This window comes from Stegastes partitus, unplaced genomic scaffold, assembly GCF_000690725.1.
Source record: "Stegastes partitus isolate 25-593 unplaced genomic scaffold, Stegastes_partitus-1.0.2 Scaffold248, whole genome shotgun sequence".
In the NCBI taxonomy this organism is placed as follows: domain Eukaryota; kingdom Metazoa; phylum Chordata; class Actinopteri; family Pomacentridae; genus Stegastes; species Stegastes partitus.
The window spans coordinates 422,311-438,737 of NW_007577979.1; the positions used below are offsets into that span (position 1 = coordinate 422,311).

Consider the following 16,427-nt stretch of genomic DNA (forward strand, 5'->3'; position numbering starts at 1 on the left):
ATAAGCTTCTTCATTCTTTAGTGCGTTGGCATCCATAAAACCCCATAGTGTTTCCTGACCTTTGATGCACATGTTTCATACATTTAATCCAGTTAAAGTTTCTAGTATTGGTCTTCTCCTTTTAGTGCCATTAGTGCAGAACCTGAACATATAATTACCAGTCCTAGCCTAACTTCCTCCACCCACCGGATTGTCCCCAAGATTGCCAGAAGCTCCGGAGTCAAGACTGGTACATGATTTGATATCCACTTTAAATGTTGTCACTTTCTGCTTTGAAGTGGATAATTAGTTAATTGTTCATTGATGTTTATTGGCAGTTGGCAAACAAAATATGGATGCCTTCTCACCACCATACAAATGACTGTGGGATGGATCAGAACATTTAGATTACTTCTAAGATTTCTGAAGAAAGAGCAAATCCACAAATACATGTTAAAAATACTAGATTCTTTCACCTTTTTCTTTGACAGCAGTTTCTGAACACTCTTCAGAAATTTCACATTTAGATTTTTTCTTCCAAAGTCAGCTTTCCATTGGTGTAATGTCCATTCCTTGTGTTGAGTCCAAGTCGCCCTATTCACCTTGTTGGTCATCCTCAATAGGGCTTTCTTTGCAACAGTTCCACCTTAAAGTTCTGATTCACACAGTCTTATCAGCAATGCTTTCTATGATGAATTTGTCTCTTAAGTGCATGAATGTTAAATTTGCTGAAAAATATGGAAGTGAACAAATTAAGAGAGACTACTTTTACTGGCTTCTGGTTTAAATTAAATGTCAGCCTGTTACTATTTCATCTGTTTTTAAATTAATTCCTTGCTTTATTATTCATAGTTTTGTATTTACTAGACCTGTAAGATTTATGTTGATAAAATGTTATCTTACTTTTTTTTCCACAAAAATCCCGGTATTGGTTCTGAAACTGACAAAAATTATTTTGAAAGCTAGCGGAAGTGGTTGTTGTAGTTATTCGTCCCACTTAACGACGAAGTAGCATCACCAACAGCAGGAGAAAAGTGTTGGAGGCGGCTGCGTAGCTGGACGGTTGTGCGGTAGAAAAAAGTTCGAATTTAGTCTTTTGCATGAAGATGGACTCAGCGGCGATGGAAATAGACGGAAGCGTGATGGAGGGAGTGAGTACTCACACTTTCTTCACAGGAGAAATGATAAGAAAGTCAGCTGTTGTTTGGCGCCGCTAACATGCTAACACAAGCCTAACAGCGGCAGTTAGCAGCCGGTTCTGACCACACAGGATTCGGTTCTCTTTTTTTTTCTTTTCTTTTTCACACAGGGCGGACAAATCCTCAGAGTCTCCGCCGCGCTCAGCTGCATCACCGGATCATCCATCAAAATCACCAAAATACGAGCCGGCAGAAGCACTCCGGGGCTCAGGTGAAGTAGCGCGCACCTGCTAGCAGGCTAATGTTAGCCTATTCATTGAAGTCGATTCATCGGCTAACTTACTCAGCACATATCAACAAACACAGACCAATTTCTTTGTTCATCATGTTAACGTATTTTATTTATATCACGTTGATTGTAACGATTTGTTCAAACCTCCCGGTCTTATCCGAATACTGCTTTTCACAAACTTTAGCTCGATACATTGTGTGCAGCTGGCGTGTAGAAAGAAGACGCAGACCACAGCCCACTCACATTTTTTAAAAATCTATTTTTTACAAGACTGTCCACAAACACACAATAAGACAAGATGAGTTAGACTTGGTCAGGAATGTGGAGCCCTCTTAATTTGGCATCACACAAGTAAAAATTCACGTAGATTTTAGGGAAACCTTCTAATGAGTTTTCCATCTCTGTGCCGCAGTCCTCCTTCCAAAGAGCCGCATCGGCAGGCAGCTGTGAATCAGTTAATTAGATTTCATTGATTAATGTCGCTGCTTGGTAGGTTATATTACATCACATCCAGCTTGCAAAAATCCACCTCAGTCCTGTTTTGCCCACCATGCTGCTTTATCAAGTTTATAACATACCAGGTTTGTGCACTTTCTAAACGGATATCTTTTTACTGGTTTCTTTAATGTACTCCTTTTTCATGTAAATGGTTTAATGTGGCCAACAGCCCTTAGCAATCCCTTTTTACAGAATAAAAGAAACATTACAACGTCACATTTTTAAGTGGAAGTTGTTGACAGTTTTATTAAGTGCTTTTTTTGTGTCCATGTTGTGTGTGTTCAGACCGCAGCACCTGAGCGGCCTGCAGCTGGTCTCAGATCTGTGTTCTGGCAGTCTGCAGGGAGCTAGCATTGGCTCCACCGACATCAGTCTGACTCCAGGAAAGATCCAGTCTGGAAGTCACACTGCTGATACACAGACAGCAGGGTGAGACTGTATTGCTGACTCTGTAAACAGCTGCTGTGTGTCATTAAATTTTAGTTGTTGATTTCTACTTATTTTATATAATCTTGTTGTGTGTGTGTGTGTGTGTGTGTGTGTATGTGTGTGTCAGGAGTGTGTGTCTGCTGCTACAGGTAGCTCTGCCTTGTGCTCTTTATGCTGATGCTGCCTCACAGCTCTGTCTGAAAGGGGGAACCAATGCAGAGATGGCTCCTCAGATTGACTACACTGTCAAGGTATTTGGTCTACACACTTTATTGAGAGTGGTGGGTGTGGGTGATCTTAAGCTGTAAAGATCATGTTGTTAAGGGTGCAATATGTAAGTACACTGCTCAGAAAATCTATCTGTCTATCCAGACACCACCATAATGACCGAATATTCCGATAGTCGGGTCCAGCCCTACTGTGTCAGTCGATGCACTGCATTCGCCCTCCTCCTCGGTCGTCGCCATGCTTCTCACTCCATGTGCATTAGACCGGACCAAAACAACGGCACCGCGCATGCGCATTTCACTCAAATTTTATTGCAATGTTTCATATCGTCCCCTGCGTTACACCGGTATTACCGTGCACAGTATGATATGGCCCAGCCCTATAGGCGACTACTGTCACAGTGAAGCTGGAATCTGTCAATAGGACAAGAGACTCACTGGAGAGCTGGCTGAATGAAATCGGGGACCACCACAACAGCGACCTAGCAGCTTGTTTTGTAAACAGTAGATAGCATAGTGGAGGAGAATAGCTGAGCAGACCGACTTTTGATAAAAATCTGAACAAAACAGAGATGCTTGAGTTGGGCCTTTAGCTTGAGTTGAAGCCACAGGCTTTGTTTGCAGACAGCTATATGTACAGTGCCGTGAAAAAGTATTTGCCTCCTTCTAAAATTCTTATTTTTTTGCATATTTTCCCCACTTTAAGATCATCAGACAAATGTAAATATCAGATAAAAATAACCCAAGTAAAACACAAAATGCAGTTTTTAAATAATGCTTTTATTTATTAAGAAAACTATTCAAAGCTACGTGGCCCTGTGTGAAAAAGTAATTGCCCCCTAAACCTGCAACTGGTTGGACCACCCTCAACAGCAACAACAACTGAAATCAAGCGTTTTCTATCACTGGCGATGACTCTTTTATATCTCTGTGGAGATATTTTGGCCCACTCCTATTTGAAGAATTGTTTTAATTCAACAACACTGGAGGGGTTTCGAGCATGAACAGCCTTTTTAAGGTCATGCCACAACATTTCAATTGGATTCAAGTCCAGACTTTGACTAGGCCACTCCAAAACCTTCATTTTTTACTTTTTTTTAAGCCATTCAGAAGGGGACTTGCTGGTGTGTTTTGGATCGTTGTCCTGCTGCAGAGCCCAAGTGTGCTTCAGCTTGAGGTTATGAACTGATGGCAAACATTCTCCTTCGGGATTTTCTGGTAGAGAGCAGAATTCATGGTTCCATCAATCACAGCAAGTCGTCCAGGTCCTGAAGCAGCAAAGCAGCCCCGACCATCATACTACCACCACCATGTTTGACTGTTGGTATGATGTTCTTTTTCTGAAATGTTTTGTTACTTTTACGCCAGTAACAAGACACACACCTTCCAAAAGTTCAGCTTTCGACTTGTCAGTCCATAGAATATTCTCCCAAAAGTCTTGGGGATCATCCAGATGTTTGTTTGCAGAAGTAAGACGAGCCTTTATGTTCTTTTTGGTCAGCAGTGGTTTCCTCCTTGGAACTCTGCCATGGAGGCCAGATTTGTCCAGTCTCTTCCTTATCGTTGAGTCATGAACACTGACCTTAACTGAGGCAAGGGAGGCCTGCAGTTCTTTAAATGTTGTCCTGGGTTCCTTTGTGACCTCCTGGATGAGTTGTTGCTCTTAGGGTTAATTTGGTCGGCCGGCCACTTCTGGGAAGGTTCACTACTGTTCCATGTTTTCTCCATTTGTGGATAGTGACTCGCTGGAGTCCTAAAGCTTTAGAAATGGCTTTGTAACCCTTTCCAGACTGATAGATGTCAATTACTTTATTTGTTTTGATTTGTGGTGCTGATGTTAACAGCAGCGGTGGAGGAAATACTGAAGCTCAGTACTTAAGTAAAAGTACTGCTAACCAGCAAAATATATACTAAAGTAAAAGTGGAAGTACTACATTAACAATCCTACTTAAGTACAAGTAAATAAGTACTTATATTTAAATGCACTTTAAGTATTAAAAGTAAAAGTACTCACACAATAGGTTGTCTCTTAATGTCCAGGCCTATATTTCAATAAAAAACGTTGTATGGGGCTGTGTTACCCTGTTAGGTAACATATAATCAACAGAATTATAAAATAGTGTGAAATGTATCACAGAAGGTAAGGATAAGTACGTTGACCTTTACAATAAACAAAAGTTGTTGCTTATAAGTATTACTAATGGCATCTGCATTTTTAAGAACATTCCTTAAAAATGATTCCTCACTGACAATGAACTGAAGATCTTAGTGCAATAACAAAACAAAGTGTTTGAGGACATAATGTTAAGCTTTGGAAGAGACAGGCTAATTTATCGACTGATTATTCAACTATTCTAATCAACAGAATATTAAACTGTAAAAAAACAAAAAATTAGTTGCAGCCCTTTTTTTTTAAATCTTTCTTTTCTTTAACTACTGACATGTTGCGAACATGAGAATTCAACAAGTCTTAACATGAAGAAGAAGAAGCTTTACTATCATTGTACAAGAAATACAACAAAATTTTGTTTGGCATCATCTTTGCAGCAGCTAATATGGTCACAATCTAGGAGAAAAAGGTTAAAAGGTGATATAATAAAATAGCAATAAAATAAATACTCTATTAATGTGCAAAAGGGCATTGGTTAGAATGAATCCGTAAACTGGGAGTGTCATGGTTCCTGCAGCAGTCTCTTCACAGCCATGAGGAAAAAGCTGTGTTTTAGTCTGTTGGTACAGACTCTGATGACTCTGAGTCTGTCAGAGGGGAGGGTGGTAAATAGATTCTAAATTACTATGATAAATTACGTTCACTAAAGTGTTTGTTTTTTCCACAGGTAGGTTCAGATTGTTGTTATAAGTATATGAAGACATTATAAAGGATTCATATAGAAACAGGGCTGCTGTTAAAGGATCAGAATAAAAAAGACAAGACAAATTTTACCTGCACTATCTTGGCAATGTGCCAGTGCAAACTAGTCTTTTAATGCTAATTTCACAGCCTAGAAAAGTTAGAGCCTATATTACATTGTAAATGATGTTGACCTTGCATGTGTGACAAGCTAGCCTAACTTGCCACCTTACCTTCGCATGGAGCTTAGCTAAATAATGAAAACGCTGTTGTGCTCTTTTCTGACGATTGCTGTATATTAACATGTACTTTCCTAGATTAGAACATTTATAACATGATGTCAGTAAACAAAGTTAATGTAACCTTGGCTATCATGTATGAGCCCGAGAAAATAACTTAGCATAGCAAAACCTCTGCTTACCTCAATGTGTTTCTTTAGATTTGAAGGTACATTTTTCAAAGCCAGTAGTGGTTTCCTTTGAGGCAGATAGTTGAGACACAGGGATTTCCATGATCCATTCCTGGAGCCTATATATTTAAATATTTCCTTTAAGTAGGGCCAAGGGTGGCACGACTGACGGGGCTCAACCTCTGGGTCCATACTGAATGTTGTTGTTCAGATCACACTGCCAAATGCGCGCTCTGCTGTCATTGGAGGCCGGATGGCAGTAGCTTATTGATTTAAACCTCCGAGGCAGAAATGCAACCAATATTTCTTGTGAAGACAACATTTTGGTGCATACAGACTGAAAAGAGTTCATCTTACAAAAGGGGGGAAAGGAGTGCAACAGCCGAGGGTCATAATATGAAGACACTTTAAAGCCAGTGTCAGCATATTGTCAGTGCGCTGTATGGTAAGTGCACTGGAAACACCCACTGTTTGCACTCTGTATGCTCAGAATGTACGCTGTGGACACATTGATTGTACACACAGAACACTGTAAACTTTGTCATTAATCTGCAAAGTCATTGAGCTGTAAAGTGTTGTTGCTTGTTATCTGGATGGACCATTGTTTGTTGGGAAGAAGCATTTTTAGGGCATAAATTCCATATTAATCGATCAGCATGTTGTCATAGAAGTGGTCTGAGAGGAAACTAGACTTTTGCACCTCTTCTTGGCTCAGCTTTCAGGCTTTAGAAAATCTAGTTGACTTTGGCTAATCACATGTCTTTTTACCCAGAGCAGGTGAGAGCAGCAGTGTTCACAGTGGGCATAGGACATGATACCATAATGGAATAAACAGATACTAGATTTCTGTCTGCCTCAGCTTTAACCCTCTTAACCTGAAAACCCACCAGTGGGTTTGAAAAGCATCTTTAGTTTTCAAAAAAAGCCAGAGCCAGAAAATGTAAAAACAGAAAGAATTGTCAGATTTTAATCTTTATAACAGTACTTACATTGACAAATCAAAAAATAGAATGTATCTGAAAATATACAATATCTTCCTGGAGTTGATGTGCAGAGTTGTGTAAAAAATGTGCAGGCACAATTTTTTCCAGTCCTGCTATCCCCTATGGACATACGGAAAATTTGTGGACATGTTTAGTCTAGTGTTTTTAAGTTTTGTAAAACACATAGACATTTCCCTGTCTTAGCTTAACTGTCATACTGTACAGAAGACATTTTTGAGTTGACTGGTTTTTCTTCTTCAGGTTTTTAAACCCATTGTGGAGAAGTTTGGAGTCCATTTTGACTGTGACATCAGAATGAGGTTGGTTTACAGAGTAGAAAAATTAGAAGTGTGTGTGTGTATGCACAGTTGTGTCTGACTGTACTGTGTGTATTTGTGTATCAGGGGTTTCTACCCTAAAGGTGGTGGTGAGGTGATGGTGAAAGTGAATCCTGTCAAAGAACTGCAACCTGTCATCATGACAGAGAGAGGAAACATCACAAAGATCCACGGCAGAGCATACGTTGCCGGAGTCCTGCCCTTCAAAGTAAAGTTCACTTTTCCACACATTACTGCTCTTGTGCAGCTGAGTTACACAAAATTTGAAAGGGATTGAGATTAGGTTTTAAAACAAAATGTTTACCATCCCGAAGAAACTTTAATGAGATGACGGATTATAAATAATATGTATAAAGATAGATTACATATTCAACGTAACATTATGAAGCATGCAGTTTTTTCTTCATGATATAAAGTGTTTCAGAATGATAAACAAGTTAAATGTAATTTTTATCCTCATAAATATCCTTCATCCCTGAAAATGTAGTTAAATATTTTTTCATGAATTTTCCATGTCAGTAATTCCGTGGAATTAAAGGAAAAACAACTGTCGATGTATTTTACAACGAGCCTTGTCATTGTGTTGAGTGTAGTATTTTGTATCGAGTCCACTGTCGTGGCTATAAAGTTGATTGTGGATTTTATTGTACGGACTACTTTATAATCTATCAACTTTAGGTATGATTATGTTGACTGTAGTTTGTGTCCACTGTAGTTTTTATCGTTTCACTTGCAGTTTTTTGTGCTTTAATTGTGTTGAGTTTGAATGTGTTGGTTTTATCATTTCAGCTGTAAATGTAAAATTTTGTTTGCTGTAGTCGTTGTTTCAATTGTAGTATTTTTTCATTTACTGCAGTTTTGTCCTAATCATGTAGCTGTAAGTTCTGGTATCTATTGAGTTCAATTTCTTGATGTTTTTTCCTTGTGTAGACGATAGTTTTATTTTTTTAATTGTGTCTTTTGTGACTATAGATTTGTGTGTCTTTATTGAGCTGACTGTAGTTTTTGTTTTTGTCTTCAGTTGGCTAAAGACATGTCGGCAGCTGCTGTTCGAGCCATTAGGAGGGAAATCAAAGAACTGTACATTAACATTCAGCCATTTCAGGAGAAAGAAAAATCCTATGGAAGCGGGAATGGCATAATGTAAGCATAATAGCAGAATTGCTATGATTCAACATGAAGTATGTTGAATTGCATCTGAGTGACATTTAGCAAAAACTGTAAAAGTATGAAACACTTCAATAACGTTTTTTTTAACGTACTTTTAATTGGACACTGATCAAAACATTATAGTTTTCCAGGTGTCGTTTTAACTGGGGAGTGTCCACCATGTAGTGAAACAGCATTATTATTATTATTTTTTTTTTACTGTTATTAATGATATGTGTCATCAGCAGCTCTTTGATTGATCTTTCTCCTGTCGGTGTTTCAGAATCATTGCAGAGTCATCAACAGGTTGCCTGTTTGCTGGTTCAGCTCTGGGAAAGAAAGGTGGGGCAGTCACTTGAACTAGCAAGTTGAAATGTTGTACTAAACAGTGATACACAACAAGCCACTGAAACTTAACGCTGACACAAAGACAAACCCATTATCATGAAATTTAAGTAAAAAGGCATTTACATTTTTTTTTTTTTTGTTCTATCACATGGTCCACTTGTAGAAAATGTCTTTGGATTGATTTCTAAGTGGACCAATCATGTTCTGTAGAACTGCACTGACAGGTCTAACAAGACTGTGATTCACAGTGCAGATGACCAAGTAACCTAATACCATCAACACTCTCTGTGTGTGTTTCAGGTGTGTATGCAGATAAAATTGGTATTGAAGCTGCCGAGATGTTACTGAGAAACATCAGACACAATGGCTGCGTGGATGAATTCCTTCAGGACCAGGTGAGAGACACACCTGCTGACACACACCTGCTGATCTCACTGTGGCCTCACTGACTTCCCTCTGATCTTGTATCCCTCCTCAGCTCATTATCTTCATGGCGCTGGCAAAGGGGACGTCTCGGATTCGAACTGGTGCTGTGACACTGCACACGCAGACGGCCATTCACATTGCAGAGCAGCTGACTCAGGTCAGGAGCAACTCACAGCATATACACAGTACACACATAGTATAACTTTTTCCATTAAATACATGTGTACATAAAACTTCAGGCCCTCTATAGTTTTTTTTTTTTTTTGTCCAGGTAAACCTTTTGGAGAGGAAAATGTGTTTTCAGAGATTGAATTGTGGTTTTTGTGCTGAAAATGGGATTTGATTTAAAAATCAGATTTTATTATGTAAGACTTATATATGCTTTTGTTTGGTTCTTGAATATTCGTGTTGTACTGTAGTGAAGCAGTCTGCATAGCCACTGATGTATTATAAGTATAATTGTGTTTCTTGTTTTGTTTTTTTGCAGGCAAAATTCACAATAACAAAGTGTGAGGATGAGCTGAGCAGCAATGTCACCTACATCATCGAATGTCAAGGATCAGGAGCAGCTAACCCCAACCTGTAGCTGAAGACACACACACACACACACACTCACACACACACACACACACACACTTGCACGCACGCACACACACAGAGTCTGTCTCCCTACTGGACTTGGTAGCTGCTCCTGACATGGCTGACCCTCTAAGCTCGTCTCTCTCAGGGTTTTTCCTTAAATACTGTAATAAATAAGTAAAACTCTTGCCACACCTAAGTGATTGCTTCAGTTGTTTTCCATGTACACTTAAGTGTCCTTGTTTGTTATTTGAGTTTGACTTTATGTCAAATTTATTAAGTCAACAGATTAAGACATTTTCTTCTGTTTTGACACCTTTGTCAAAGGCCAGTTTCAGATTTTCAGATTGTAGAAATGTAATCAAAACTTTCACTTTGACTTTTTGAGTCCAAATTCTGACTTTTTTTTGGTAACACTAGCTCTTTAATGTTACTGTTTAAATCAAAATACAGACTTTTCAGGTCAAAATCTGGACATACTAAGGACTGCCTCTAGGTTAGATTATGAGTTTCTGGGTCAAAATTGTTATTTTTAGAAGCTTACTAGTTAGTCAAAATACAGCTTTTTAGATGAGTGACGAAAGTCTGAGTGACTTTAGGTTGAAAATTACTTTGAGTCTAAATTATGAGGTACTAAGTCAAGATTTTAGCATTTGTGGTCATGATCATGACATGCATTCTTTTCAGTGAATGAAAAAGGTGACTTTTAGATCAACATTCTGAGATATCAAACTGGCCCTGAGCAGTTCTTTCACAACTTCCACCTCCATCTTAACATCAGTAAAACCAAATGCATCATTTTTGACTGAAGGAATGTTGTATCCAGCCCACCCCCACCCTCCACGATCAGCTGTACACATGGCTCGTCTGTGGGGTACAGCCAATCCTATAAATATCTAGGCTTCTGACTGGATTTATGTCTGTCGTTCACCACACACATTAACAACCTTCAGACTAAACTCAAAACCAGACTGGCCTTCCTCTTCCGCAACAAAGCCTCCTTCACTCATGCTGTAAACACACCTTTGTAATGATAACAATACTCCCAAATCTGGATTGTGGCGACATCATTTACAATATGGCCCCAAGTATTGTGCTCAAAAACTGGACACTCTTTATTACTCAGCCATTCTCTTTGCCATTCATGCACCCTTCCACACTCACCACTGTGATCTCTATAAATTGGTGAGGTGGCCCTCCCTTCATACTCAGCGCCTTCATCACTGGTTTCATTTCATTTACAAGTCAGTTCTGGCCAAGACACCTCCCTAGCTGTCCTCTCTTCGTCGCGTTGCCTATAATTCTTATCGTACTAGATCCATTGAGTACATAAAGCTCATTTTCCCCAATACTTCTACTATTTTTGGCTGTAACTCATTTCACTTTGCAGCAGCTAACAACTGGAGCACCTTGCAAAACATCCTTAAACTTGCAACTTTGACTCCACTCACCACCTTCAAGCTTAAAATCCAATAGACTGTAGCTGACTGTTGCTCCTGCTGATCACGTAGGACTTTATTTACATACTTATATATACACACACAATTTCTTACATCTCATGCACATCTTATTTTCACACACATGCATATGCTCCCATGCTTTGTACTTGTTTACTTTTGTTCTGTTATCTTCATGTGTCTATTTGTGTCTGTAATTTACATGTGTATTTGTTCCTGCTGGTGCCTCTTGGCAAGGTCATGTTTGCAAATGAGAACTGGTTCTCAAACATTTTTACTTGGTAAAATAAAGGTAAAATAAATAAATAAATATTAAGTCAAAACCAAGACTTTAAAAGCAATTTTATTACTTAAGGTTGAAATTCTGACATTTAAGTCAAGTTCTGATACTAGATCATGGTCATGACTTTCAATACTAGAAATAACTTTTGTTCATCAAGATAAGATGGACACTGATTAATCATAACATGAAACCACCTTCCTAATATTGCATAGGTCCCTCTTGCATTACCAAAATGGCTCTGACCCATCAAGGCCTGGACTCCACAGCCCTCTTAAGGTGTCCTGTATTATCAGGCACACCATGACATAAGCAGCAGATCCTTTAAGTTCTGGAAATTGCAAAGTGGGGCCTCCATGGTTCACGCTTGTTTTTCACACATTAACAGATGTGCCTAATAACGTGTACCGAGTCATTATTTACCGTAGTCTAGTAATGTGTATCTAGTCCTAGATGAAGACAGGAGGGATCTGTGCCTATGTTGTCACAGCACCTAAACGCTGGATTTAGGTGCTGAAACTCACCAAGTCATTATCTCACAAGTTTTTCTTGCTTAGCCTGTCAGTAATTTTATTGTGTTTCATATGCATGACAACTTGTTACTATTTATTTTTATTTTTTTTTAAATCAATATCTTAAATTATCTTCTTTACTGACTTATTTGATTACTTTTATTTTAACTCTGTTTTATTTATTATTATTTATAATACAAACTCATGATTACTACAGCAGAGTTTCTATTGTTATTAAGCTAGTTGGATACAGCAAGCCCTTTTTTGAATATTTGAAACTTTTTCTAAGTTGGACAGTCACATATATAGCAAAAGAGTAGAGGAGCTAAACTTAGAGACAAAAGGACAAAACTCAAGAATTCAGTTGTAGAGTGACAGTTGTCTGCATGAGCTTGGGAGTGTAGCCTACAATTTCATAGCATGATGAAACAGGATGGCATTGATTGACATCATCTGATTCAAATGAATGTCTTTCATATGATTAATAAATGATGCTACAGTCTGTAAAACATTTTTTTCCATTTTTATAAACCCTTTGAGGCAATTTATTGACAAGTGATTCTGGGTTATTTAAATATATATATATATAGACTCGTATTTATGAAGCCTTTTTTTTTTTTTAAATCAGAATTTAATATGTACAAAATTTCATCAAAAAAACACACAACAACCACAAACACTCCGGTGAACAGTAAAACTTTCATCTTCAGTGAGGGCTCTTATTGTTGCAGCTTATCCAGAAACTCCTGTATTTCTCCACACATTCGATTTCTGTTTTTTTCTCTAATCTTTTCTAGATATCTAATGCTGTTGTCACGGTAGGGAGATTGTTGAGGTATAGCGGCTGCCTTCATGTGAAATTCTATCGACTTGTGGATCTCTTTTCGATTGAAATGTAAATATTTTGCATAGTAGTTGTAAAGCCTTTGTGCCTCTTCAGGATCCAGATCACTTTGTAGCAGTTCCTCATATATCTGGTCTGCTGCAGCTTGGGTGGTATTTGACTGAGCATATATGTTTGCAAGAGTTATTTGCATTTTAAATGAAGAATGGGGATAAAGAAAAATCACTTCCTTGCAGAGACTGATGGCTCTGTTGATCATGCTGTGCTCCAGAGGGTTGTCCTTCTGAGACAAGATCCTCCATTTGTAGCATGTTGCAGCACATCTCTTCAGATAACGTTCATCCGGATGTCTTTCCAGTGCCTCCTCTGCCAAATCAACAGCTTCATCCATGGATAAATATCTTCTGTACAGCCTTAGTAGGGGTTCGATACCACTGTAGCTGCTGACTGCCTTTCTTAAAACCCTCCTAGCCAGCTCACGTGCTTCATATTCAATGTTTATTCCCTTGTCAGCACAGGCCTCAAGGTAAAGGGCAGCAAGGTACAAGTTGGCCTGATCCTGTTCTTTGGTAAGTTTAACTTTCTCCATGATGTCAGCCCCAAGGTTTTTGTTCTGGTGATTACAGGAATTCACTAATGCTATGACATGGCTGGTCTGCCACTCCACCATGCCCGGCTGCATTCTAATGGCTCTCTGGAAGTAATCTGCAGCCAGCAGGTTGTTGTCTTTGCCAAACTTCATCAGGGTCCATGCTTTTTCAGCATATATCTCTGGATGGAGCTCATCAGGAGATGGCGATGCGTATTCATTTATCAGGGCATCAACCTTTGATATGTAACCCTGACTCTGTGCCTGTTCTCCCAAGTGGTGGTGCAGCCAAGCCAGGTTCCCATAGCTCACCACCAACCACTGACCTTCATCTGAGACCGTGTTTCTTATCTGGCGGAAGGCCTCTGTGGCCCTGCAGAAGAAACAACGGGCATCTTTGAGGAAGCCCAACCGGCAGTGGATGAATCCCTGCAGGTTGTAAATATAACCCAGCCAACTGTATCCCTCCTGGGTGCCAATGTCCTCCAGATTGTCCCTGACACAGAGAAGTTTCGACCTGCTGGGGTCCAGGTCCCAGGTGAAGTGACACTGCAGAGCCTGTAGTTTGGATTCCAGTGTTGACTGACTCTGAGTAGCACTAATGAAAAATTAATATGGATTATTTTAAATTAGGTATATACCAAACAATATTATGATATGCTCTGTGGTGTATTTTGTTTGGATAATTACTGTTCAACTCATGAAAGGAAGAAAGAAGACAAGAATGGAAGGAAGACATAAAAGGAAAGGAACGAAGGAAGGAGAGGAGGACAGACAAGGAAGGGAGAGAAGACAACAAAAGAAGGAAGACAAAGAAATCAAGAAAGGAAGTGAGGAAGAAAGGAACAAAGACAGGAAGGAAGAAAGAAGGATAAGGAGAGAGATAGTGGAAAGAGAAAGGAAAAAATAAGGAAAAATAAAAATGGGACGAGAAAGGAAAAAAAGAAGGAAATAAGGAGTAAGTAAAATAATGTAACAAAAAAGGTAATTATAAAGGAAAAGAACTGATCACTCAATCAGATTTTTTTCATGTAACACACAGAACACAAGCATTTACAGAACTAAATGAATAAAAAACAAACAAACCCAACAATCCCCCCCATGAACACTATGTCGTAAGTGAAGGTATCAATGAAACATGCACTGAGGAAACACAATAATAAATACTATTAAGGAAAAGCAGAGGCAGGAAAAGGCAATAATTCAGCAGAATAACACAATGATAGAAAAGAGAGGTTAACAGATACAATAGATGAAAAAGAACTCCTTTTCAAAAAGATACAGAAGTAGTGAAATGTTGGAAGAACTGAAGAAAAGGGACTGAAAAAGGAAATAAAAAGTCTAGACAAGAAAGAAAAGTGACAGGAAACAGAAGAGGACACAGGAAGGGAAGAAAGAAATAACGGTAAGTCACAAAAATATAAAGGAGGAATGGAGGAAAGATGTTCAGATATACAATATTTTAAAGAAGCAACTACTCACCTCATCATGCAGCTGCTGCCTGGACTCAGTGGCTTGCCTAACAGCGCTGGTTTCTTTTCTTTGTGGCTTCTATTGTAGGTGCAGCGCCATAAAAGTCAGTAATGTTCAACTTCTACTGTTGTAAATGATGTGATATTGAACACCAGGTTTGGACTCTGAGGACTGTTCCAGGAACAGAAATATACAGTCACATGTTTGTTACTCTGAAAAGGCTCCACTTGTCATTACTAAACTGATTTACAGTATGTTCTGATTCTGAACAGAGACACTGTTCAGTAAATTTGCAGAAATAATGGATCCTTTAAAAACAAACATCAAAATAAACATAGTTATGCTCAAATAATGTTTCTAATTTTAAAAGCAAAATGAACAGCTGTGTTTTATTGTTTACTGTGGCACAATCATCTACTGCTTTCTTTCTCTTATCTGTAACAAACCCTTTATACCACAGTTTTTATCTGTAGTCAAGAAAATGAAAAATGACTGCACACTTAATCTTTTTAATCTTTTAGCTGGGGTAGAATATAACAAGCCTTTCTAGATCAAAAGGCTAAAGTCATACGTGTTGAAGTCAAAGTCTTTTTCAGAATAAACACCATGCTGAGATGGGATCATACCAGCCATTATGCTTGTCAATCTATCCTCAAACCTTACTTTTGATCTCAGCTGCAAACCTGTAAAGCTTCTTGACTCCATTTTTGATTGTATGGCCCACACATCATGTCGACATTCTGTCATGATGAAACACACACACACAGAAAGTGGAAATATCAGCAATAACAGCAGTTGCTAATTATGTCATGTCCGAAGTCTACCACTCTGTCTTGTAGCGTGATAAGCAGACTGTAGCATGTCAAAGGTTTGACCCAACCTTAACCTAACAGTGAGTGGGCCCAAAACAGGGCTTTGCATTTCAGTTCTAACACAGACATGGAATTTCAAGCAGCACTCACAAGGAAGAGCAGTTGAACACCTGATGACTGCCACTGTACATGTTAAGCATCTACAGCAAGTTATTATTTTCAAAAAATAGCAAAAATGATTTTGTAAAGAATTAGCTTTCTGTGACAGCAACTATTTTTTAGTTTTTGGTCACATGATAAATAGTAAGTAGAATATCTTAACATGAACGTTGGGGTATCATAAAGGACCTATCCCAGCTGACATAGGGTGAAGGCAGGGGACACCCTGGACAGGTCACCAGTCTATCACAGGGCCTCACAGAGAGACAGACAACCAAGCACACTCACATTCACACCTATATGGACAATTTAGAATCACCAATTAACCTCAACATGTGGGAGGAAGCCACAGAACCCAAGAGAGCCCACGCTGGATGGGGAGAACATGCAAACTCCACCTCACCGGGATGCGAACCGGCGACCTTCTAACTTTGAGGCAACAGTGCTAACTATCGAGCCACCTTGAAGGCCTGATAATGACATCCATCCATCCATTTTCTATACACCGCTTAATCCTCATTAGGGTCGCGGGGGGGCTGGAGCCCATCCCAGCTGACTCAGGGCGAAGGCAGGGGACACCCTGGACAGGTCGCCAGTCTATCACAGGGCCACACTTAGAGACAGACAACCAAGCACACTCACAGTCACACCTAC

The 16,427-nt window shown here is 39.1% G+C and overlaps 2 protein-coding genes across 2 annotated transcripts; one reads left to right on the forward strand and one right to left on the reverse strand.

The window, feature by feature from the left end:
- The first annotated feature begins 985 nt into the window (after nucleotides 1-985).
- Nucleotides 986-9,846, forward strand: rtca (RNA 3'-terminal phosphate cyclase). The gene is made up of 11 exons (XM_008281866.1): nucleotides 986-1,130; nucleotides 1,289-1,389; nucleotides 2,194-2,337; nucleotides 2,465-2,588; nucleotides 7,069-7,127; nucleotides 7,212-7,353; nucleotides 8,167-8,288; nucleotides 8,578-8,636; nucleotides 8,943-9,037; nucleotides 9,121-9,225; nucleotides 9,556-9,846. Exons 1-11 carry the CDS (start codon nucleotides 1,080-1,082, stop codon nucleotides 9,652-9,654), a joined length of 1,101 nt encoding a protein of 366 aa, XP_008280088.1. The 5' UTR covers nucleotides 986-1,079; the 3' UTR covers nucleotides 9,655-9,846.
- A 2,769-nt stretch (nucleotides 9,847-12,615) lies between these two features.
- On the reverse strand, nucleotides 12,616-14,816 carry LOC103357346 (interferon-induced protein with tetratricopeptide repeats 1B-like). Its single transcript, XM_008281870.1, has 2 exons — nucleotides 14,812-14,816; nucleotides 12,616-13,927 (listed from the first exon to the last, which is right to left on the reverse strand). The coding sequence occupies exons 1-2, from the start codon at nucleotides 14,814-14,816 to the stop codon at nucleotides 12,616-12,618; spliced, it is 1,317 nt and encodes a 438-aa protein (XP_008280092.1).
- Between the last annotated feature and the right edge of the window lie 1,611 nt (nucleotides 14,817-16,427).

Coding starts and splice junctions, on each gene's coding strand:
- rtca (XM_008281866.1), top strand. CDS start 1,080: ATGAAGATGGACTCAGCGGCGATGGAAATAGACGGAAGCGTGATGGAG. Junction 7,128..7,211: donor GACTGTGACATCAGAATGAG/GTTGGTTTACAG, acceptor TTTGTGTATCAG/GGGTTTCTACCCTAAAGGTG. Junction 9,226..9,555: donor TTGCAGAGCAGCTGACTCAG/GTCAGGAGCAAC, acceptor GTTTTTTTGCAG/GCAAAATTCACAATAACAAA.